Source organism: Vigna umbellata, chromosome 7 (assembly GCF_029865625.1).
Source record: "Vigna umbellata cultivar VRB3 chromosome 7, Vumbellata_1.0, whole genome shotgun sequence".
Classification (NCBI taxonomy): domain Eukaryota; kingdom Viridiplantae; phylum Streptophyta; class Magnoliopsida; order Fabales; family Fabaceae; genus Vigna; species Vigna umbellata.
The window spans coordinates 6,690,344-6,714,776 of record NC_142171.1 but is presented as its reverse complement, the minus strand read 5'-3'; the positions used below and the strand labels follow the sequence as shown (position 1 = coordinate 6,714,776).

The window sequence follows — 24,433 nt, the reverse complement described above, 5'->3', positions numbered from 1 at the left end:
TATGGTAAAGATGGATATTTAGTTTCAGAAGTTTTAGTGGTTTTCTTAAACAATTCCATATTCACTTCCCCCCTCCACACGCTCTCCCTTTTCCCATTGTTCCACAAGTGTTGTACTAGAAAATTTTCAAAGTAAGAAAAGTTAATCAAGGTGTACAAACACAACCAAACCCCGATATTTGAAACGCTGTATAGAGGTGTGGTATGATGCGCCGGTAAGTGAAATGAGATTATGAATATAAACAGAACAAATATCTGAAACTCTGTATAGTGGTTCAATTTGAAGTATTCCTTCTCTATGACAATCTACATTTAATGTGAGGTTGATTTGTAACTACTACGAGTTCCTGTATGGTAAGCTATCTATCTTTAGAATGCAATCGGGGTATAAACTACCATAGGAAACAAGAAACTGTACATGATAATATGATTTTGCACGATCAATTATAGAACACTTGCAACTTCTCGCCCAAATTATGGATATCATCTACGAGGGCCAGAAATATTGCTCCCCATCAAATTATCCTCATCATTGTTAATATTTTGGTCCAATGAAGGCCGTTTCAGTCTTTGAAATATATCATCAAGGGACTCAGATGAGGACACATGAGGGATCTTACTTTCCTGTGTTTGCCGAATAGGTGTGAACCTGTTGGCCCCTAAGTTCGCCTTGAAACTCTGAAAGTTTGTTTTCATTGTTTGCCATGTTGAGGCCAAGCCTGAAGTTCCAGCAGCATTACCAGAACGATTATTGTCGTGTTCGACCAAGGAAACCTTAGCAGATGCTAAATTTTTCTCTTCTGCCTTCAATTTATATGCTGATCCACTTTGCTGTCTGATAGCAGCATACTTGCTGCTGATGGCTTCCCTGCTCGAGCTATGCCTCCTTGTCTCTTCCTTTAAAGTTTTAGGCTGATTTCCATCTATTTCTTTATTAACTAAAGCCGAGGTTCCCTTCATTTCAACATCATTTTTCACCTGACCATACCACAGCCTTAATGTGAGTGAACTGTTTGAATTTTGACCACAAGTAAAAAGTGTCATATCTTGCAGCCATCAAATTCATGACAGTGTCGCATGAATGATGAAAATAGAGAGAAAATAGCTTCAATTTTCTTATTGATAGGGTGTTGACATACCGTACTACTGTCGTTAGATTCAAGATCAATTCCATTAAAATTCCTCACTAATGGAACAACTTGCTCGCCTACATTGCGTCCTTGCTCAAGCCAAGATCGTTCTACAGATTGTGTGAAAATCAGTACAAGAAATCATCACAAACCCCACGTTTCTTCAAGGTTAACTAATTTAGACATGATTTATCATTTAATAGTTTGACTGATGACAACTACAGAGTTCTTCGCTATCATACCTTTCTGTAAGATAATTAATCCTGACGGATCAAAACCATCCATATCTTCACCTTCAGCTTCAAAAACGTATCTCTTCCAGCTACCGAGAAAATTAAATACCCTATCAAAGAAGTTGCTTGCAACCAAAAGGGTGTATACAACCATAATAAGTGGATAGATTTTGTTAAACTTGTCTCCAAAGAAAGGGACAGCATTATCAATGTTCCCCATTCTCTGCAATTAATAATGTAATGCACTAAATTAGCAAAAGGAACTAATAGGAAGGAAGGAAAGCAAAAAATGTTGATAAGCAGTTGTCAATGATTTTTTGGCATAATGTGAACATTTATATATAGGCAGTTAGAGACTAAATAAAAGACAACAAAACCATCAGACACTTAGAAAAATAAGTTAAGGTAAAATAAAATAAACAAAAAATGGAAAAAATAAAAAGAAGAAAAGCATTCTTTTTGTCAGTAAACTTGATCAAGGAATGGTTCAGTGCCATGCCTTTTTCTAGTTACAATATATCGTGCACTCAGGCAGTATAGCCATGTAAATCACAATTTCCAGGATTACTAAAATCTAAGAAGTGATTTGATACTCTAGAATCAAATTACTCTTCTAATCGCAAAGTAACCAGAGGTTTTTACTTCTTTACACTCAACGATAGTTTTTAACAATACTATATGCAGATAAGTTCAGAAGAAAATATTAAACAACAACGTAACCAATTCGTAAACCATGAAAAAATACTTACCTTTTCAAAGATAGTTGTTTTCGCAGAACCAAGACGAATAAGATTGAGAAAGTTGTATGAGATTGGAGGAGCATAACGAGCAATCATACTGCAAATGAGAGAGAAAATAATGATGTGCAAGATAGAATTAGCAATTCAAGGAACAGAAATAATAAGTAGCAGTAGTGGTAGAGTGTAAAATCTTACGAGCATATCATAAGCAGGCTCACTGAGCTGGTCTGTCGGGGTGTCAACGAGTAAAACACCAATGTTCCAATTTTGAACAAGGAGTAGTATGTGCAGATGCACATGTACATGAGAGGAACAAATGCAAACGCCTAAGCAAGAAATTGAAGAAATGGGATTCAAAAGGCAGCCTGTCTTTATTTTAAATATGGTATATATAAAGCATTTCATCAAAGAAATAATGCATATTATTCACAAATTACAAGAGTATTTGTTTGCTTCAGTTTCATGTATAACCCAACTCCAAATTCGAATTTAGTTTCAAACCTTTTGTTAACTATATATGATGACAGTAACAATTTCACAGGGATTGAATTACAGCCTCAAACAAAAAAGCAAGTTTAATTTGCTAGATAAAGATATGCCGGGAACAGACAAAAGAAAAGCCCGTGCAGTTGGTCAATATGCACCAAACAGGAGCATGTTACTCAATCACAGAAGTTCACGGGACCTGAGAGACTTCACTTTACTTTAAATTGATAAAAGATTTCCGTATCCTAGAATTAACTATTCATCCAATCTTTCTTTTTACAAGGTAAATTAAGATTTCAAATATACATATAAGTATGTTGGTGCCCATGTTTAGTACAAAGACTTGTCTCTTATTAACTTGATCTACCTGAACAAGCACTTCCTCTGTTCCAACAGATTTTATAAGAATCGAGAAAAGTGATAGATCAAGACTAGGTAGAAGAGTAGCTTCTGCTAAAAGAATTGTAACAGACATGACACCAAGTATAACAGCCAAGCCTTTCTGAACTTGCTTTCTTAAAATGCATCGCCAGAAAAATTCTGCAAAGAACCACCATTTATTCATAAGCCTGTATTAAAAGGACGGAGTACATGATGTCATCATGCAACATTGATGCAGCAGGAAACTTAACTGAGAAAGGAAAATATAGAGCAAAATGAAGTTTAAGAATGTTTGAAGCAAAAGACAGCGCATATGTGTATGACCAAACTACATAGACTTCCCACCAGGTTTGAAAACATTGGATTCAAATTCTCTGCTCTTTCTAAACCAAAGGAAACCTCCATTAACAAGCTTGAATGTTTTAAATGACTTCAATATACATTATTGTATTGAATAATGAACACAAATTCACTATAATCTATATGCATAAAAAGTAATGGATTTGGTCTTCTTAAATTGAGAAATTGTAAAGCGAGGAAGGATCCACCATTGATCTCAAATAAAATCTTGGTAAAATTAACTCACTTGAAATAAGAGATGGATGCACTCGTTCTCTATCACTTTAATCCATCATTATGTACTGTCAGAGAAATAGTTTAAATTTACTACCACATTTAGAACACACTAAAATGCTAACCAACTATAATTATGACTGTTGTTAATAGCTTTCAGTTTGCCCCATTAGTCCTTGATTAGCTCATGTTCTTAATGCACTCTACATATAAAAAATTAATTTCTGTACACAAGACCTATACTATCCCCCAAATATCATGATCAAGAGTAAATCAACTACTAAAGTTTTTACGGATTGCACATAATACTCCTGTTTCTTAAATGTTTATAGCAATCAGCCTTATAGGGGTACAAATAATATTTTTCAAACAATTGTGAAAGTTTTCTATAGGTCTCCAAAAGGGAGGGGGTTCAGGTGAATTCGGAAAGGAGACAGGGAAGATGAGTGCAATTTACTCTATGCTTAAACTAGGTGTCAAAGTATTAGCAACATGTATTCATCTTTCCGCTGTATTCTGTTCCAACAGAACTGCATTTTCTATCATTTTCCAATCATTCCCTTTGTTTCTTGAATCAATTATGTTTGTAATTGTTTGCTTCCCCTGGTGATTTATCAATTTCTATTCAACAGCTAAAGGTACTTTTTCTGCCTTTTCTTGGATTTGATGCATGACAAAGGTTCAAATGAAATGTGTTTTGTTCGGGGGCAGCCATGACTGAGAAGGTGGCCAGAGTGTGACTGGCGGAGTTGCAGGGATGGAAGTTGATTCAGGGATCAGAATGGGGTGACTCTATAATGCATATGATGGCCAGTTTGGTACAAGACTGAGGTGCTCTATACTCAATGGATAAAAGGGATGCTCAATGACCAAGACAATCACAACGTGTAGGTGAAGCTAAGGGTGCAGGGGGTATGTGAGCATTAATGCTTCAGCACAGATGAGGTTAAATGATGGGTGCTGTCATCTGGCCCAAGAGAGTTTAGTAATCTTCCTACTTTGATATTTGGGAGATTGTTGTGAGTCCTAGGTGCTACTAGTAAAGAGAATTGAGCATGTTGGGTGAGAATGCCAAAAGAGTTCTTAAAGTATTTTTGAGCCCAAGATTTTCAAGAGCTATAAACCAAGAACACTGTCAATGAGAGTAATATATTTGGTTAAGTTACACTGAGTTGTTTCAAATCTTAATTTTCTTTGTTTGTGTTTACTTTTAACAAAATGAGCACTTAATAAGATTTAACTAAATTAGAGCTTAAAATACCAATAGAAGTCAACTAACATATTAGCACCTAAGAACATTAGTTAGGACGATAATTAATCACAGGTACCTCTGAAATTAGTACTTGATTAGTTACATACAATTTTCCCCAAATAATCGACATTGAAAAATATACACTGCAAAAATAGTTACACAAAATGTTTCTTATGCAGGAAGTAAAAGGTCAATTAAGCCATATATGTTGCATTATTTGTTAATGATATTTTCATAGACAGAAAGGGTAACATGTTTATTGAACTCGTGGAAATTGATATGTCCGAAAGTTGTCTTGCTTGAGCTTGTCCTAGTCTGCCTTAACCGTGGTCTCTCAAAGTTGGTTCTCTATGTCTCGGAATGGCTATATATTAGGTTCACAATGTCTTGGAAGGGGCTATATATGGAGGAACTAAGGAGAAAGGATAAGAGAAGATCAAAGTATGCAGCAATCACGACTTCGGCTCTTAAAAGGGTAGAAATCTCGTATTGACTAGATATAAGACCTAAATAGTGCTTACAAAACCTGGTCAATCCTTACCTTATGAAAGGACCACCTATGATAGAGTTGACCAAAAAGGCTAAGTGAAGCATCATAGTGTACAACCATCAAGACAGTGACTCTTAGGGTTTATGATATTACATAAACTAGAGATAAGGCCTAAACATTACTAATAGAACTTGTATAATCTTTACTTTATAAGTTAGTTTTGCAGGGTTAAACGATATCTTAAGTCCAAATTCTAAGATGGTTATTACTAGTTAAAAATAATAAATATGTTTCTAGCTGCATGGGAAAAGTATATTTACTTAAGAACAAATAGGTTAGTATTCTTTATTGACCTAAAGTGTCACATAAAGACCCAATCTTGCCCGTCCGAGCATCTCTAAAGCTTGAAATATATTTCCTGTAACGAAAGCATAACAATTGAGTAAGATGAGCCGGAAAAACCTTTAATATATTTAGTATAGAAGGATATTGCAAGGGGGCAAAGAAAAACAAAAGAAAAATATGATTGAAAGCAAACCATCCAGAGGAGTTGCGCCGATCATAATTCTTTATCACATCTTCCAACTCAAGGGCTTCTAACACGTAAGTAATATACTCACTACAAGAATGCAAAAGTAAGATATAAATCAAATAATCAAGTTGTAATATATACCTAGTCAATATACTTTGGGGATTAGACAATGCCAGTGAACAGAAAGAGTTAATTATCCATCAAACTAGCATGGATCATTAGCATAAAATATCTCAATATGTGAAATCTCTTAGTAAGGATAATAGATAAGAACAATTTTTCAATAAACCCACTTAAAAGACCAAGTTGATGATTTGCTTACCTTTTATACCTGTAGTACTCCTCAGTTGCTCCTCGAAGATGACGCCTAAGTGTTGCCATTGACTTCTCATCGGTGTCATAATCCATATCACTTTCCCCTAATTGGCCACCTTGTGGTTTGAAGGATGGATCTTCCCTGAACTGGAACATTCAAGGTTATATCCAAACAAAGATCTAGGCTGTGTACTCAAAATATTTAATCAAGAAATCTATGTTTAATACCATTTGAGTTAGCATATCATCGATTACATTCATGTAAGGTCTCAAAGGATCACGCTTGGACATCTGGTTGGATGTGGCTTGAGCAATCTACAAAAATAAACTTCATCGTTAAAATCAGGGCTTCTATTTTTTAATGAGAACGTCACACACATACAATGTTGAAATTGTGTCTAACTGACACTACATTGCTGGTTTATATAAAAAGATTGAGTTAATTTCTCATTATTAGAACGGTGTTATGGATATGGAAGATATGAACAACCCAAAATTCCTTTACAAAAATATATTGGAAGTCAAAACGATTTATTGCAGAACCATTGCAGACTAAACAAAAATCAATGTCCATATAGATAAATGAAAAAAGGCTTAATTAAGTTTCAAGTCCCTCATAATTTTTTGTATTTCAATTGAGTCCCTATTAATTTTTTTTGTTCCGAGTAATCAAATTTTTATATATTTCAATTAAGTCCCTACCATTTAACTTTCCTGTTAACTGAGTCACGTGACCATTATCTTATCCCGTCATATTGCTTACTTTCTCCACTTGTTAAGAAATGTAAGCTTTTGTAGTTAATATAAAATGATATTCCCATAAATGTAACACCTGTAGCAACTAAGGAATCGTCACCATCACCACATTGATATAGGTGACAACAACGGTCCCTTGTTATCCAACATATTTTCAATAAAATAATAACATTTATTTGTCATTTTACAATTACAACAATATCATTTTATATTAACCACAAAATCTCACATTTCTTATTCTGTGAAAATAAATAAGATGACAAAGTAAGATAACATCCACATCACCCAATTAATGGAAAAATTAAATGGGAGAGACTCAATTGAAAAACATAAAAAATTTGAGTACTCAGTAGACCAAAAAATTATAACAAGAACTCAATTGAAAATAACCAAATTTACAAGGGACTTCAAACTTAATTAAGCCATAAAAAATGCAGAAATGTCATTACAATGCAAAAATAATGAAAACATTTGTACAATTTATAATAATAGCAAGTCAAGAAATTCAAATAACAACAAACTCCAAGCAAAACACAACCATGTTGAGCTATGTCATTGGGGTGGGTGGAAAATCGACATTTAGGGGTTTCAGTTTTATAAAGAATGAGCATTGAGTAGAAAAAAAAGGGAAAAGGGGGGAGGGGAGAATAAGGGCAGAACCAATGAGGTAATAGGAAAAAAAATGAGAACCTTGAGTTTGGACTAGGTGAGTTCATAAGGATAAGGGAGACAGATGGAGGCATTGCAGTGCTTTTATGGCAGCACTGCAGAGGGTTGATGGCAATTAAAAGGCCACAAGGAACAGCAAAGGAACAGGTTGCAGGCGGTGGCAGAATCACTGGTGCTGACTGCAGCAGCTATGGTAGTTAGTTGAACAGGCTTTCCATTTTGGGTTATGGTTGGTTCATGAAGGTTAGCTTAGGTTTTATTTAATTTGGCATTGGGTTTGTATTGGATTTTGTCTCCCAACCCTTGTTTTTTTAAACCTATTTGCCTAGTTGGGTTAAAAGATCTACATTAGATTTTTAAAAAATTAGGGATTCTTTTACCTCAGGTATGTGTCAGGTTGCACTGAACCAAGACTTCCTTTCTTAGGAAGCATGGGTATACGCCATGTGTCGAAACCAAGGTTGAATCATTCAAACATTACCTGAGTTCTCAACCCCTTTGCAGAATCAATCCTTGGTCAGACTTTACTTATTTCTCAGCCACGCAAAACTAGTTTAAGGCAAAGTTTTGGGACATTGAGGAACCATGTCCATTTACTCAAAAAAATGAACTAAGGCAAATGGACCCTTTTTATTAACTCAATTAGCAAAAAAACTATGATTATGTTTTCCTAACCAACATGATTCGTATTGTAAATTGGAAACTTGGAGAGACTAGGGACCAATTGTTGAAACTTAGACAAATTGGCACAATGATGACCAATGAGTTAGGAGGTTTCTATCATAGGTGTTTGGGCCACCTAGGTAGGACGAGGAATTTACCATGAAGCTTCCAACAACAATAAATGGTATGTCACAGTTGAGATGACTCTTGAATTGAGATGTCCTAGTCCAAAATTACTAGTTTGAGAAGCAAGAGTAAATGTATCACTAAATGTGGTAGTAATCTTCGATGAAATCTAAAGCAATGTAAAAGAAGTGTATGTCATCATAGGGACCATGGTCCCTGAGAATTTGGTCACAAGTGATAGATTAATCAAAAGGCAAACCACTAAGGGCAAGGACAATAAAAAAACGCCTAACCCTCAAATCCTTTCTTTAGTCCCAATTGGAATAAGGACCACGAATGGTAATAATTCATTAAAAATGTGCAAAGTAACATGAACATGCCCAAGGTATGCAAACATACAACCATCAAAACATTAAGGTGCAAGAGTCACCGTGTCATACCAAACCCCATACTAATGTTAGGTATCATTAGTATAAAGAGCACATGCCTCATCCAGACTGATTAACGGGCTACATAGGGATAAAAAATCAATTTATGGAGGGATTCAGGGTGGACTTTGTTAGGAAACCACAGAACAAGAAATGAATTAAGAGGAAAAAATGGTATAAGAAAGGATCATAGATCCTGTTTCATTGAAATAAAGGCCAAAACAGAAGGAATAACCTACTGTCCAGAGCTAGGCTCCTTAAGAGACCAAAACGGTACTCTCCACTCTATATTTCATTCACACCCCCTCCCTACACACACTGTCCTGACAATATAAAGGTAATAACGAAAAGGTAAATCTTCCTAGGATCCTCCCATTCTCTCTCTCTAACTAATTTTGTCCACCTCAGCCCCTTTTATTTTGTTTTCTCCTGCTATAAACTTGTCCCCACTTCTTTTGCTCTTTTGTTTCTTTGTCCAATATATTGTGTAGCCCAACAGGTATTTGGGCTGTATCAATACCGCCCTCTTGAAAGATAGTCTTGTCCTCAAGACTAAAAGTTGGAAATTGGACCTTCATTGACATTTCATCCTCCCACGTTGCTTCTTCTGTTGTTTTTCCTAGCCACTGCACCAACCATTGGTCAACCCTTTCTCCCCTCTTGAGTATGCATCTAGTAGCCAACACTTTCTGGGGTAACCATACCTCTGATTGGTCCTCTTCTAGCCCTGTGGGCAGTCCTTCTGCTGATTTATACTCCCCAATGGCCTTCTTGAGCAGCGAAACATGAAACACAGGGTGGATTTTTGAATTGGGTGGTAACTGCAACCGATAAGCTACCTCTCCGATCCTTTCAATGACTTCAAAAGGTCCGTAGTACCTTGCACTAAGCTTAGGACTGATGCGCGAAATAACCGAGTGTTGCCTGTGAGGTTTTAGTTTGAGAAACACCATGTCCCCTATCTCAAAACTTCTCTCTTTTCTACGTTTGTTTGCTTGTGCCTTCATACGATCCTGGGAACGCACCAAGTGTCCCTTCAGCTGACGAATAGCTTCATCTCTATCAACTAATTCCCGCTGAACTGCCTCTACTTTCACCTCTCCTCTTACAACTGGAATGATCCTTGGAGGAGGCCTCCCATAAACTGCCTCAAAGGGTGTAGTTCCTATAGATTCATGGTAAGTGGTGTTCAACCACAATTCTGCCCACGGCAGCCAATTAATCAACACCTTCGGTTGATCAGTGATGAAGCAACGTAGGTATGTCTCCAGGCATCGATTGGTCACTTTCGTTTGACCATCGGTTTGTGGATGATACGCTGAACTCATCCTTAACTTAGTCCCCTGTAGCCTGAAAAATTCCCTCCAAAAAGCGCTTATGAATGTAGGATCTCTGTCACTTACCACTCATTTAGGTACCCCATGTAAGCGAACTACCTCTCTGATAAAAATCTCAGCGATGCTCTTCGCAGTAAAAGGATGTTTTACTGGAATGAAATGGCTATATTTTGTAAGTCTATCAACAACCACCAACACCGTATCAAATCCCTTGGATTTTGGTAAATTTGTAATAAAATCTAAGCTTATGTCCTCCCACACTTCTTCCGGAATTGGCATGGGTTGTAACAATCCTCCAGGGGCAGCAGTTATATATTTTTGACGTTGACAGGTGTCACATTCTTGAACAAACTTCATGATATCCCCCTTCATCCCTTTCCAATATAAGTTCGCCGTAGCCCGTCTATATGTTCGATAGAAACCAGAATGTCCGGCTTGGGGAGATGCATGCAACTCTTTCAACAATTCAGGAATCCAAGGTGATAGAGATGAAATGACTAACCTGCCTTTATACTGTAGTACACCTTGTTGATAGCTGAATCCTGTATACTTACCCTCAACTCTTCCCTCTTTCAGTGCTGTAATAATCTCCACCAGCTCCCCATCCTTATGCGCCTCATCAACTATTGCAGGATAATCCATCCAAATTGGCTCTGTCACCAATTTTCTTAAAGCTGCAGCGTCCTTACTCCGCGACAGTGCATCCGCACCTTTGTTCTCACAACCCGGCTTGTACACTATTTCAAAGTTATACCCCAATAGCTTTGCTACCCAATTATGTTGGCTCCCTGTTGTGATGCGCTGCTGCAATAGTTGTTTGAGGCTTCTCTGATCAGAAAAAACTTTAAATTTTCGCCCCAGTAAATAGGGTCTCCAATGTTGGATGGATAGAACTACAGCCATCAATTCTTTCTCATACGCTGATTGATACAGCCCAAATACCTGTTGGGCCACACAATATATTGGACAAAGAAACAAAAGAGCAAAAGAAGTGGGGACAAGTTTATAGCAGGAGAAAACAAAATAAAAGGGGCTGAGGTGGACAAAATTAGTTAGAGAGAGAGAATGGGAGGATCCTAGGAAGATTTACCTTTTCGTTATTACCTTTGTTAGGATATTTATCCTATTTTATCATCATTATAGTGTGTCAAGGGTTACCCTATTTATCATGATTATATTGTGTCTAGGATTACCCTATTTATCATGATTATATTGTGTCTAGGGTTACCCTATTTATCATGTATTTGTGTATCAATTTATTCTTATAAATAGAAGATTGTGAGAGGGATCAATCAAGCCCTCAAGAATTATTTCTTTTCAATCTTAAGTTGGTATCAGAGCGGGTCGATCCCGCTCTGGTTTCTGTCTCGTAATATATATCTGTCCGGCGCCATAGTTCTTCGTCGCCCGCCGCTGCCCGCCGCTGCCCGCCGCCGGCCACCGTCAACCGCCGGTCACCGTCGCCGCCGCCGGCCACCGTCCGGCCACCGTCGCCGCCGGCCACCGTCGTCCGTCGCCGGCCGCCGTTCACCGCCCGCCGTTGCCGGCCACCGTCGTCCATCACTGTCACAGTTTCCTTCGTCTAAACCCTTAGGGTTTTTTTGTTCCTCGCTAGTACTATTTGTCTTCTTCAGAGATGGCGTCTGGCAGTACTCTTTCCTTCTTTGGAAGTCCATCAATTACCTCCGAGAAGCTAAATGGAAAAAATTATCTATCATGGTCTGCTGCTGTTGAAATGTGGTTCCGTGGCCAAGGGCATTATGACCACCTTGAGCGAGATGGAAGCCATGTGCCTACTGAAAAAGCTGATCAGTGGAAACAAGCAGATTTCCAGTTGTGTACCCTGTTATGGCAATCAGTGGAACCCAAACTTCTTGTATCTTTGAGGGCTTTCAAAACTTGTCACTCCTTTTGGAAGAAAGCCCAAAGCATTTATGCCAACGATATTCAACGTCTCTATGACACTACGAACAAGCTTGCATCTCTTAAAATGGCAGACCATGATATGGTGTCCTTCATGGCTGAAGCCCAATCTGCTGTCGAAGAACTTAGGATGTTTTTGGAAGTAGATCCATTAGAGGATATCAAAAAGAAACTAGACAAATTTTACATGGTGTTGATCCTTCGTGCCCTACATCCCGATTTTGATCATCTCAGAGATCAACTTCTAACTAGTCATGAGGTTCCCTCTATGGAAACATTGACCACTCGCCTTCTGCGTGTCCCGGTATCTCAAACTCAAGAAGCGCATGAACTAGTGGAACCATCTGTCATGGTTGCCACACGAGGAAGAGGAGGATGTGGCACTAGCGGAGGAGGACGAGGAGGTCGGGGACGTACTCAATGCACATATTGTAAAAGGATGGGTCATACTCAAGAGAATTGCTACTCCTTACATGGTTTCCCTTCCAAAACCGCCAATATTTCGAAGACTGAAACTTCCACTTCGAAAACTGAAACCTCCACTTCTATGTTTTCTGAGGATGAATATCAAGAGTATTTAAGGTTAAAGTCTAACAGCTTGGCACAACCATCTCAATCTCCCAATACATCAACAGCCTGCGTTTCTCAATCTATGGAATGTCAAAATTCATGGGTAATTGACTCAGGTGCTTCTGATCACATTTCTGGTAATACCTCTTTGTTCTCATCTATTTCCTTTCGAGAAAAACCTCATTTCATAACCCTTGCAAATGGATCTAAAACTTCTTCCAAAGGAGTCGGTCATGTTTCTTTGTCTCCCTCCCTCAATCTCAACTCAGTCCTTTTTGTCCCTAATTGTCCTTTTAATTTAATTTCCTTAAGCCAGTTGACTAAAATGTTAAATTGTTCAATAACCTTTGATCATAAATCTTTTGTTATACAGGAGCGTGGTTCGGGGAGACAGATTGGAGAAGGATATGAAGCTGGCGGATTATACCATTTTGGATCTCGTCCAAGGGTGTCTTGTGTTGCTGCTCCTAATCCTAAAGTGCTACATGATCGACTTGGCCATCCTCATTTGTCCAAATTAAAAAAGATGTGTCCTGAACTTAGTGGTCTCCAAACTTTAGAATGTGAGTCATGTCAATTAGGAAAACATGTTAGATCTTCCTTTCCTAAAAGGTCTCAATCAATATGTAATTCTAGTTTTTCCATCATCCATTCTGATATATGGGGACCTAGTCGTATCTCCTCCTTTGGTTTTAGATATTTTGTTACCTTTATTGATGAATATTCAAGATGTACTTGGGTTTATCTTATGAAAAATCGTTCTGAATTGTTAGTTATCTTTACATCCTTTTTGAATGAAATCAAGAATCAATTTGGTCAAGTAATCAAAATATTAAGAACTGATAATGCAAAAGAGTATTTCTCATCCTCCTTTTCTGCCATCTTGAGTTCCCATGGTATCTTACATCAGTCTACTTGTCCTCATACACCACAACAAAATGGTATAGCAGAACGAAAAAATAGACACTTGGTTGAAACTGCTCGTACCCTTTTGCTTGGTGCCCATATTCCTGTCCATCACTGGGGGGATGCCATCTTAACTTCATGTTATCTTATTAATAGGATGCCCTCCTCCTCTCTTGATAATAAAGTCCCTTTCTCCATTTTGTTTCCTAATGATCCTCTCTTTCATACATCTCCCCGAGTGTTTGGCTGTGTATGTTTTGTTCATGACATGTCTCCAGGTCTAGACAAACTCTCCGCTCGCGCTCTCAAATGTGTCTTCTTAGGCTATTCTCGACTTCAAAAAGGATATCGGTGTTACTCTCCTGAAACTAAGAAGTATTACATGTCTGCCAATGTCACATTCTTTGAACAGACTCCTTACTTCTCTCCATCTGTTCAGGATGTTTCTATCCTCCAGCAAGTCCTTCCTATTCCAATGGCTGAGTCAAATAGCTCCACTGTCTCTGTCATTCCAAGTCTTGATCACAATCCTTCTACACCTGTTTCTCCACATACTGAGATCATCCCACACAGGGCCTCAATGGATAGTCCACCTCCCCAAGACAATGGTGAATCTCCTACTTCAGATTCTTCTCCCTCGTCACCTCCTCACACGCCTCCTGGTGCAAATGATTCAGCATGGCCTATTGCCCTCAGAAAAGGTACTCGTTCCACTCGGAACCCTCATCCCATTTATAATTTTCTAAGCTATCATCGATTGTCGCCCTCCTATTTTTCTCTTTTATCCTCAGTGTCCTCTGTTATTATACCCAAGAATGTGGAAGAAGCACTTGATCATCCTGGATGGCGACAAGCTATGATTGCAGAAATGCAGGCTCTTGACCACAGTAATACTTGGGAGCTGGTGCCCCTTCCCCCAGGAAAAAAGGCGGTTGGTTGTCGATGGGTGTATGCAGTTAAAGTTGGCCCTGATGGTGAAATTGATCGGCTCAAAGCTCGGCTTGTTGCCAAAGGTTACACTCAGGTTTATGGTCTTGATTATTGTGACACTTTCTCTCCTGTAGCCAAGATGACTACTATTCGTCTCTTCTTTGCCATGGCAGCCATTCGTCACTGGCCACTTCATCAATTGGATATCAAGAATGCCTTCCTACATGGTGATCTTGAGGAAGAAGTTTATATGGAGCAACCTCCTGGGTTTGTTGCTCAGGGGGAGTCTGGTATGGTATGCAAATTGCATCGATCTCTATATGGCCTTAAGCAATCCCCACGTGCTTGGTTTGGAAAGTTTAGCTCCATTGTTCAAAAATTTGGGCTAAAACGTAGTGAAGCAGACCATTCAGTTTTTTATTGTCATTCTTCTCTCGGGAAATGTGTTTACTTAATAGTATATGTTGATGATATTGTCATTACAGGAAATGATGCTGTTGGAATATCTCAACTAAAAGAGTACTTGTGTAGACATTTTCAAACCAAGGATCTTGGAAGTCTCAAATACTTTTTAGGCATTGAAGTAGCGCAATCAAAAGATGGAGTTGTAATCTCCCAAAGGAAGTATGCTCTTGATATATTACAAGAAACAGGCATGATTGATTGTAGACCGGTAGACAGTCCCATGGACCCAAACCAGAAATTAAGGACAGAAGAAGGTGAATTATTCTCCGATCCAGAGAGGTATAGGAGGCTGGTTGGCAAACTGATTTATCTCACTATTACAAGGCCAGATCTATCCTTTGCAGTTGGAGTGGTTAGTCAGTTCATGCAGGCTCCATGTGTTGACCATTGGAATGCTCTCATTCGCATTCTAAGGTATGTAAAGAAGGCTCCCGGGCAAGGATTGTTATATGAAGACAAAGGAAGCATTCATGTCTCTGGGTATTGTGATGCAGATTGGGCAGGTTCACCTATTGATAGACGGTCTACAACAGGATATTGTGTTTTTCTGGGAGGAAACATTATTTCATGGAAAAGTAAGAAACAGAATGTAGTAGCTCGATCAACCGCGGAAGCCGAGTATAGGGCAATGGCATCATTAACATGTGAACTTATATGGGTGAAACAATTCCTTCAAGAGCTTAAATTTTGTGACATTCATACTATGAAGATGTATTGCGACAATCAAGCTGCTCTCCACATTGCATCAAATCCAGTGTTTCACGAGAGGACTAAACATATAGAAATTGATTGTCATTTTGTTCGTGAAAAGTTGTTGACCAAAGAAATATGTACTGAGTTTATTGGGTCAAACGATCAACTCGCAGATGTATTGACTAAGTCATTAAGGGGTCCTCGGATTGAGTTTATTTGTTCCAAGCTTGGTACATACAATTTGTATGCTCCAGCTTGAGGGGGAGTGTTAGGATATTTATCCTATTTTATCATCATTATAGTGTGTCAAGGGTTACCCTATTTATCATGATTATATTGTGTCTAGGATTACCCTATTTATCATGATTATATTGTGTCTAGGGTTACCCTATTTATCATGTATTTGTGTATCAATTTATTCTTATAAATAGAAGATTGTGAGAGGGATCAATCAAGCCCTCAAGAATTATTTCTTTTCAATCTTAAGTACCTTTATATTGTCAGGACAGTGTGTGTAGGGAGGGGGTGTGAATGAAATATAGAGTGGAGAGTACCGTTTTGGTCTCTTAAGGAGCCTAGCTCTGGACAGTAGGTTATTCCTTCTGTTTTGGCCTTTATTTCAATGAAACAGGATCTATGATCCTTTCTGATACCATTTTTTCCTCTTAATTCATTTCTTGTTCTGTGGTTTCCTAACAATTCTGGTCCGACCTGCCGGATAACTTCATTAGAGGGTGAATGGTTAACACACGAGCAGACAGCAGAAAACAAGGAGAACCAGTGGTTTCAGGAAAAATGGAGGAGAGGGTAGGGTATGTAGAAGAAGAAGTTATTCGAATGAAAGCAATCATGGAAGAGTTGCGTCTGCAAGCAACTCAAAATTACTCAGCACTAGAAGAGATGAGAAAAGAAGCTGCAGAAAATCAAACAAAAATGATAGAGTTGATGACGAGGAGTTTTGAAAAGAGAATATATGAAGAGGGTGAAGGTTCTGTGGGAAACAAAAATACAGAGACTAAGGAAAATACCAAGGGTGGAGCGAGTTCTACAGCCCTAGAAGGGGATGCTTTGGTAGAGTTTCAACAATCAGTAAAAAGGATTGAATTACCAGCATTCACGGGTGAGGATCCAGCAGGTCGGACCAGAATTGTTAGGAAACCACAGAACAAGAAATGAATTAAGAGGAAAAAATGGTATAAGAAAGGATCATAGATCCTGTTTCATTGAAATAAAGGCCAAAACAGAAGGAATAACCTACTGTCCAGAGCTAGGCTCCTTAAGAGACCAAAACGGTACTCTCCACTCTATATTTCATTCACACCCCCTCCCTACACACACTGTCCTGACAATATAAAGGTAATAACGAAAAGGTAAATCTTCCTAGGATCCTCCCATTCTCTCTCTCTAACTAATTTTGTCCACCTCAGCCCCTTTTATTTTGTTTTCTCCTGCTATAAACTTGTCCCCACTTCTTTTGCTCTTTTGTTTCTTTGTCCAATATATTGTGTGGCCCAACAGGTATTTGGGCTGTATCAGACTTGATGACACTGCGTAATAGGCAGTGATCTTCCCTACTGTGCACAGTTAACAATAGGCATGGAATAAACGTATTGGTGATGGGATTTGTACCCGAAACCACCAATCCATGATGTGAACTCAGATGCCCAAGTAAAATAGTTTGAACTATCCAACATCTCAATAAAGTGGGAAATTCAGGAAAATAGTGCTGTCTTCTCACGATGGGTAGAAAAACCAGTGGAAGCCATATCCTAGAACAACACATAACATGATACATCCAATTTGTTATAAAGGGAACATGATCAAAACATCTCAACTGAAGGAGACTTTAGGATTAGGGTCACATGGGATGACCACCAACCAGAAATCACAATCTGAAACAAGGTCGCACACTCTGGTGACAGACAATGTTTGGCATATTGATGAAAACACTCAGCGGTCATATGTTTGTTGAGGACATGATGATCAGATCTAGACAAATCGGCACATGGCACACCAAATGAGGTAGTTTTAGCTAATAAGTTTGCTGGAGTGGCAACAACTGCTGACACTGACGGATAGAAAAGTCATCAGAGAAGGAAAAAAGATTGCTACAAGGTTGGCAACTACAAGGGTCACTCAAAGATATGCATGGTTAGCCAAACAAAATGATCAGGGAGAGCATGGGTCTACCAACGTAGTATGATTTTAAAGATGCCTCCAGATAGTTTGTTCAATGAGAATGAAGACAAAGACATGACACTCCAACCCTGTATCTAAATGACATTACACATCTAGTTTATATAAAATGATTGTATAAAAAGCATACTACTGGAAGATATTCAATTTCCTATAAATCATCTATCAAATCAATATACATTAAATGTATAATATTAACTCTTGATTATCGACCACTATAAAGTTCAATTAAACTGGGTGTAGTAATTTTTATTAATCACGTTCCCCCCTACCCGCATTACCAATAGTGAATCAAAATTACTATTGTGCGCTTGATGGTAATTATGTCCTTTGTTGTATAAAGGACTAATAGCCTAGTTTCCTGTGTATGAATACATGCCCTACACCAATGTTGAAATAACTTATTTTACATAGTATTGCAAGCTCTCTAGTTGGCCCTCTCTTGGTTGATTCAGATGTCTGAAATGCATAACGACGCATATGTAGGGATCTTTGATAGCCAGCTACTTACAGTTTTTCTTATTTTCAGACAAAAACAAAGAAAAAAAAAGTGATGCACACGGTATGACATAAATAAACCAATCATATCGAATATTACGTACTTATCAAAGATGGAGAGACAATTTGTATTTAAGAAATAGCTTTTACTAGTACAACAAAACCGCCCAAACACTGTTGGATAGTAACACTTCTCCAAAAGAGTAAAGACATCTAAAATGGAGTTTCCCTAAAATAGAAATGTCCTTCACCAATCCTTCCCTTAAAATTTACCATAATTAGCAACAATCAAATTATCAACATTCTTGGCAAAAGATATTAGTATGAAATAGACTGAGGAAAAGATGACAAGAAATCGGTTGAAGTGATTCAAGCATGTACAACAAGGATATTGGAACTGATGAAGAGAGAGTAGATTGCATGTTTCAGTCCTACAAAAAAGAAGAGAGACCAAGGACATCGAGGAAGTTGTTAAGAGAGATTTCTTAGTGAAAAAATATCTCTAAAGATTTGAGTTCTATCTGAGTCAAATGATGTTGTGTGATTTGTGTAACTGACATCACTAAGTGGTGTTAAGGCTTTTGTTGTTGTTATTGCTTAGTAAGGGACAACATCTTACCAAAAGAAAGGCAGGACCAGTATCATATGCCAAACATAGTTCAGTTTCCATGATTCCAAATTACCTTAATAATGACCCTTTGCTTTGCTTAATAGTTTAAAAATGACTATATATCCGGTATATCCAGAAGTTCAAATTAAATTTTCTAGAATTGGGGAAAACAACTTTGGGGGAGGGGGAGTCATCAAAAGATCACAAGACAAAAATCACAATCAAGAATAATAAGTTATACTTTGCTTCAGAGAAATCCACAATTTTCAAGCTTGCCTGGCAGATTGAGAAAATATAAGAGATAAAAATTTAAAACTACATAAGAAATTTCCCTGCCTCATGTAGACCACTTACAACAATAGCATTTGAAAGTTCTTGGTGAGCATCATCAAGCTTAACAGCCATTTTAGCAATTTTGTGGGAAAGAACTTTCTGACGGATTGTCCAATCAGCATTTTTCCAAATGCCTTTGGGAATTTCACTTAATCCAAAGCCAAGAAGAAACGCACCAGTAACAAGTCCAAAAGTATTTGAGCAAGCCATGGCTAATCCCAAAAGACCTCCACTCCTGTTTTAATAAGAATAAAAAAATTAAAAGAAACAAAGTGGGACTTAAGTTGAAACCAACAAGCATAAACATGTGCGTAGAAGTGGAAAACCTTAATTGAATGTTAATTAGGCAATCACGACTGTCGTATAGAAAAATATAAAATAATTGGACAGAAGGTAGGCATTTGAGTCTTCATGGCATGAAAACCATACGAACTAAAAATTCAGTGCTTTGGTAGTGCCATAGCATTTAAGTTTCTGAGAGAGGAAATGTGAGTCTCTAGGAATAAACGCAAAATTTTCGAAAAAAAAAACTACATAGGTTGGGTAAAAATCTGACTTGTTACTGCAAGTCTTTAACAGATAATGTAGTACGTTATGTCTCGTAAAAAGTGGTTTTAGCACAAATCATCATTATTCACAATTACAAAAAGCAGAGGAAATAGCATGTGGGAAACGTTCTGCAACACATCAGCCATGACAACAAATGCAGCCAAATATTGCCTTTCGATATGGATGTACGGGAACAACAGAACTAATGAGTGCAATAGGAATCTTTATCAGAAAACATATAATTAAGAAACTCTAGGAAGCGGTATCTTACAACAAATTTCATTCAACAATATATATTTCAAAATAACTAAGATTAAGAAGTTGAGAACCAACCAATGCCGATGCATCATAACAAGAAGAATAATTCCAAAAATGCCAATGGATCCCACAATTACATAAAAGATCAAGTTAACATGTAAACTGGTCTTCAATCTTTCTGATACAGTGAAATCCCCAGCATCTTCAAAACCCTGGATAAGGGGCACAACAACCCTGCTCATGATAAAATGACACAAATACATCAGCAAATTTGCCTTTCTGATTTGTATGGTCTGTTCAAATACTTGAAATACTTTCTATGCAAGCAAGCATATGAGAAGACAGAGCAAATGGCATAATAGCACATACACAAAATCTAAGTTTAACAAGCACTCATAATAACTACTCGTGTGTTGTCAGCATTACTACTTCCAAAGTTGGCTCAAAGCCTCAGTTTATTCCACAGCAAAAAAAAATGTCAACATAAATGCATTATATATTATCAAGAATTTAAAAATAAAAGATATCACATTGAAGTACCTTTCTGTTGAGGCCTAGGTACAAGAATAAAGGGAACGCAGGTAAAGCTTTTACAGTAGTTTCGTAAGTTGGATATGTAGTTAAGAGCAGTTACAGAGTGGGTTAGGAAATTAAGGTTCATAAAATTAAGGGCTTGGCATTCAATCTACTATCATAGAACAGTTGTAACTTTTCTATACTCTTTAACTCTCAACTCTTTCTCTGGGGTCTATAACACAACGAAATGAAAATAATCTTATCAATAGGTATGCTTTGATGAAAATTACACGAATTTGAATTTGACAATTTTCATTTAAATGGACAACATTCATGCTCGCATGTAATAGTTATTTCAAATTAAACTCATTCCACATATCATATGCTTTATGATATGTAAATATCAATAAGACAAAGATTTAAGTTCGTAAATCAAGTATTGTCAGCTCATAGTTGTTTGCTAGCTGCCTATAAATAAGGTAAGCTGTTGTATTCTACATGGATGAATCTAGATAGAATGTTAATGACAGAAGTGCAGTACACATTCTTTGATCTCTCTACTCTCTACTCTCTCTCTCTGAAATCTCTTTATTCTGTTTTATTTCACTTTCCCCTTCTTCTTTCTCTGCCTTTCTGTTTCTTTCAACTTTCCATCCTAAATTCTATACCACATTACAAAGTTCATAGTTCATTGATTCAAACAAAGAGACTGGAGAATGTTTTATTGTCAGGAAAATAGAGACAAAAATAAAGATCACAAGATAATCAAAAGGAGTTCAAGAAAGTCTTGAACCATCATCCAATACATGGAGTTAAAAATTGCCATTTCTCAAATGATGGGAAAAACTTTTACAAGAGGCTTACCATGTAAGCAAAAAGGTACTCCAGTATGACCAGCTCCAGAAGAAAGAAATTCCTCCATTCTCATGGTAGGAAGATATTGTCTGCAGGTGTCAAAGAAAGTAACACTCAATATACAAATGAAATAATTGAATATATATTTCTTCATTGATTCACAACACTATTCAGCATTTAACAATTTAAATTCAAAAAATCTTCCTTTTGAAAGGAGGGAAATATATTATGTGTTAGCCTACAAATATTGAATTGAAGTAGAAAACGGGAAAAAAAATGACAAGCTTAGATGCAAATAGAAGTTCATAAATCTACCTTGTCTAAACCATAGGGTAGCACAATATTTTTTTCTGAAATCAAGAGCTGTTTTGTTACACTATTACAAAAGTCGATCTATCCAGGGCTAAATGAATAAGGGCTTGTTTTAAGTAATTATAGTGTTTTACTTTCAAAACTTGTCAGCAATGCAGTTTTTAAGACTTGTTTTCAATGTAGCTTTTAGAAACAAAACCAAACAACGGTAAGAGAAGTTTCAAAAAAGTTTTCAAAAGAACAGTACATGAGATGTGGATATTTGTCAATTGCACATCACTGTAGTCAAAATCACAATTAAAAATGTGGATCACCTAATCGCTCAACCATACCAAAAGTGAAGCTACACAGAGGCACACCAATAATAGTCTAACGATTTTCTCCTTCACTCACAGCTGGGACTGCTTTCTTTAATTATTATTTATTATTATTATTATTATTATATATGTGTGTGTTGGACATTCATATTAACCAAAAGTATGGTCAAATTATGATATATAAATACATGCAAATCTCATCTTGCGAACCAATTTGGTGAGAATGAGTTAGACAAAAAAACTCAATCTCTAAAATGTTATTAGAATTGATCACAGTAAGATTTCTTGAATCTAGCACGACACCTACTATCAAACCACCAACAAATATCTAGTCTTATGCTTGTGATTTCCCGTTCTTGACATGAGAAAATGTGTTAGAGATCTCACATTGACTAGAGATACTACATTGACTAGAGATCTCACTTTGACTAGAAATACTACATTGACTAGAGATCTCACATTGACTAGAGATATGACTAAATTATAATATATAAATCGGTGCAAATCCCACCTTGCAAGTTAATTTCGTATGGTTGACTTAAATTTAAGTCCCCTTTCTAAGCAATATTTATGTAGAAGTAGAATCCACTATTTGAGTTACAATTCCAATATTTATGATCTTGTGAGCCTTTCACGATCTCAACCATAATCTTAATTTTTGCCACCTTGGCACATTGTATGAGATTAAAATAGTGCTTTACTTATTACAAGAATAACATTAGATTTAAAAAAAAAAGTATAAAAACAATAATGAGCAATTTTTGTTTCTCAATTTCCGTAATTTGGAAATAATTTTGTTTTGAAACGCATGCAGAAAATACTTATCCAAACATGTTTCTTTTGTTCTTTTGTTTTTAAAAATGGAAAATAGCTTTGACAACTAGAATCAAACTAGGCCCAAATCTTTCATCAAATTTCAGATCAAATGAAATCTAGTTCTTGACATCAAAGTCCTTTTGTAAGGTTAACCGGATAGCAAGGCGGAGAAGAATTTTGTTTGAATAGCAGTAACAAACAAATAATTCGATGTGGGTATGCATCACGAGGTTACTTCTATGTTTAAGTTACCTGTCTCTGGTGTTCTGACACCCACAACCACAAAAATTCTTGTGCATGAATAATTGACTTTTGGCTCTTTGAGGAGCATTGGTTTGTGCACAGTCCTGCATTGGGTCGTGTCTACTCATTTTAGAGGGTTTTGCCAGAGGGATGATAAAACTCTTTGGCATAGTAACTCTATAGTGATTTGTAGATGGAAATACTCGAACTTCAAACAACAAATTTATTCCCTTTCATCCTTTGAGGGACTGAGCTGTCTTCTTGGAATCTATGTGGGAATTTCACACATGATTTACATGCTAGGGCATCTCTTGCTCTCATTTTTCCAATCCAGAAAGAAAAAATAAACTATAGCAAGGTAAGGCCTAAGGCCTCAGAAAATCGGTTTTATAACTATCGGTAGATAATTATATGAATGCACACCCCAACCTCTTATTTCTTTCTCTGAAGTTGAAAGGAACAAAAAGGATAGAGAAAAAAAGAGTATACTACTCAATACGATAGAAGTGCTTATTAATGTACTAGAAAACGAATAACACTTTAGATACGAACATAAAAAGAAGCAAGACAAACGCACTGCCAATTAGCAATACAAAACTCAAACATTCTAATCTTGCTTTGACCCCTCACTCAAAAATTAAGACTACGTCTGGGCTATGTTTGAGAAGCCATAGAGTGGAATTCAACCCAAATCCACCGTGGGGGAAGGATTAGCGTAAGCATGTTTAGCGAAGTGAAAATGCCACAAAGCAAACACACTTTATATATCAACAACTAAACGATAGTACAACTTTTCTACTCTGACAATGCATCACACTTCAATTACAAAACCTCCTAATCATTAATTTGAATTCCATAGCGAAACTCCTAAAACGCTAGTCGTGTGAAGTCTTCCTACGATATTTTAAATTTCGCAACGAAATGGAATTGGAATGGTTAGGAAGTACCGTCCAGATATCAGCGGGGACGAGGACGATGATGGAGAGGGAAGAGAGCCAAGTGTATCCAACGGTGAAAAGCACGTAGCGAGGCACGCGTGGAGCTGCGTAGTACCTCAGCGTGAAAAGCACCATCCCCACTGTGAGGGGCAGAGAGATCATGTAAAACACCCACATCTCTCTCTCTCCGACGGAACACTCGATAGATCAGATCGGATCGGATCGGATCGAATCGGATTCCGGCGGTATGGCAGTGGCGGAGGTGCAGGTGTAGGTGGCGGTGACTCACTTTAGCTTCTGGTAAAGTTTCGTGAACGAACTGCACCACTACGCAACACGCAACACTCCCTCTGGGCTTCGCGCCTTATTTCCGATATCTATCTGGGCCTTCAGGG

General features: G+C 37.4%; 1 protein-coding gene across 1 annotated transcript; it reads right to left on the bottom strand.

The window, feature by feature from the left end:
• Positions 1-215: 215 nt before the first annotated feature.
• LOC124829105 (uncharacterized) lies at positions 216-24,433 on the bottom strand. Its single transcript, XM_047302569.2, has 14 exons — positions 24,048-24,433; positions 21,422-21,501; positions 20,117-20,275; positions 19,256-19,469; positions 6,360-6,446; positions 6,139-6,278; positions 5,823-5,903; positions 5,638-5,702; positions 2,956-3,128; positions 2,298-2,428; positions 2,112-2,199; positions 1,372-1,585; positions 1,139-1,239; positions 216-977 (listed from the first exon to the last, which is right to left on the bottom strand). The coding sequence occupies exons 1-14, from the start codon at positions 24,213-24,215 to the stop codon at positions 483-485; spliced, it is 2,196 nt and encodes a 731-aa protein (XP_047158525.1). The 5' UTR covers positions 24,216-24,433; the 3' UTR covers positions 216-482.

Excerpts from the sequence above, each read along its gene's own strand:
- LOC124829105 (XM_047302569.2), bottom strand. The coding sequence starts at position 24,215 with ATGTGGGTGTTTTACATGATCTCTCTGCCCCTCACAGTGGGGATGGTG. Across the intron at positions 20,276-21,421 it reads AGTACCTTTTTGCTTACATG|GGTTGTTGTGCCCCTTATCC; the intron begins GTAAGCCTCTTG and ends TATCATGAGCAG. Across the intron at positions 6,447-19,255 it reads AACTTTCAAATGCTATTGTT|ATTGCTCAAGCCACATCCAA; the intron begins GTAAGTGGTCTA and ends TTATTTTTGTAG.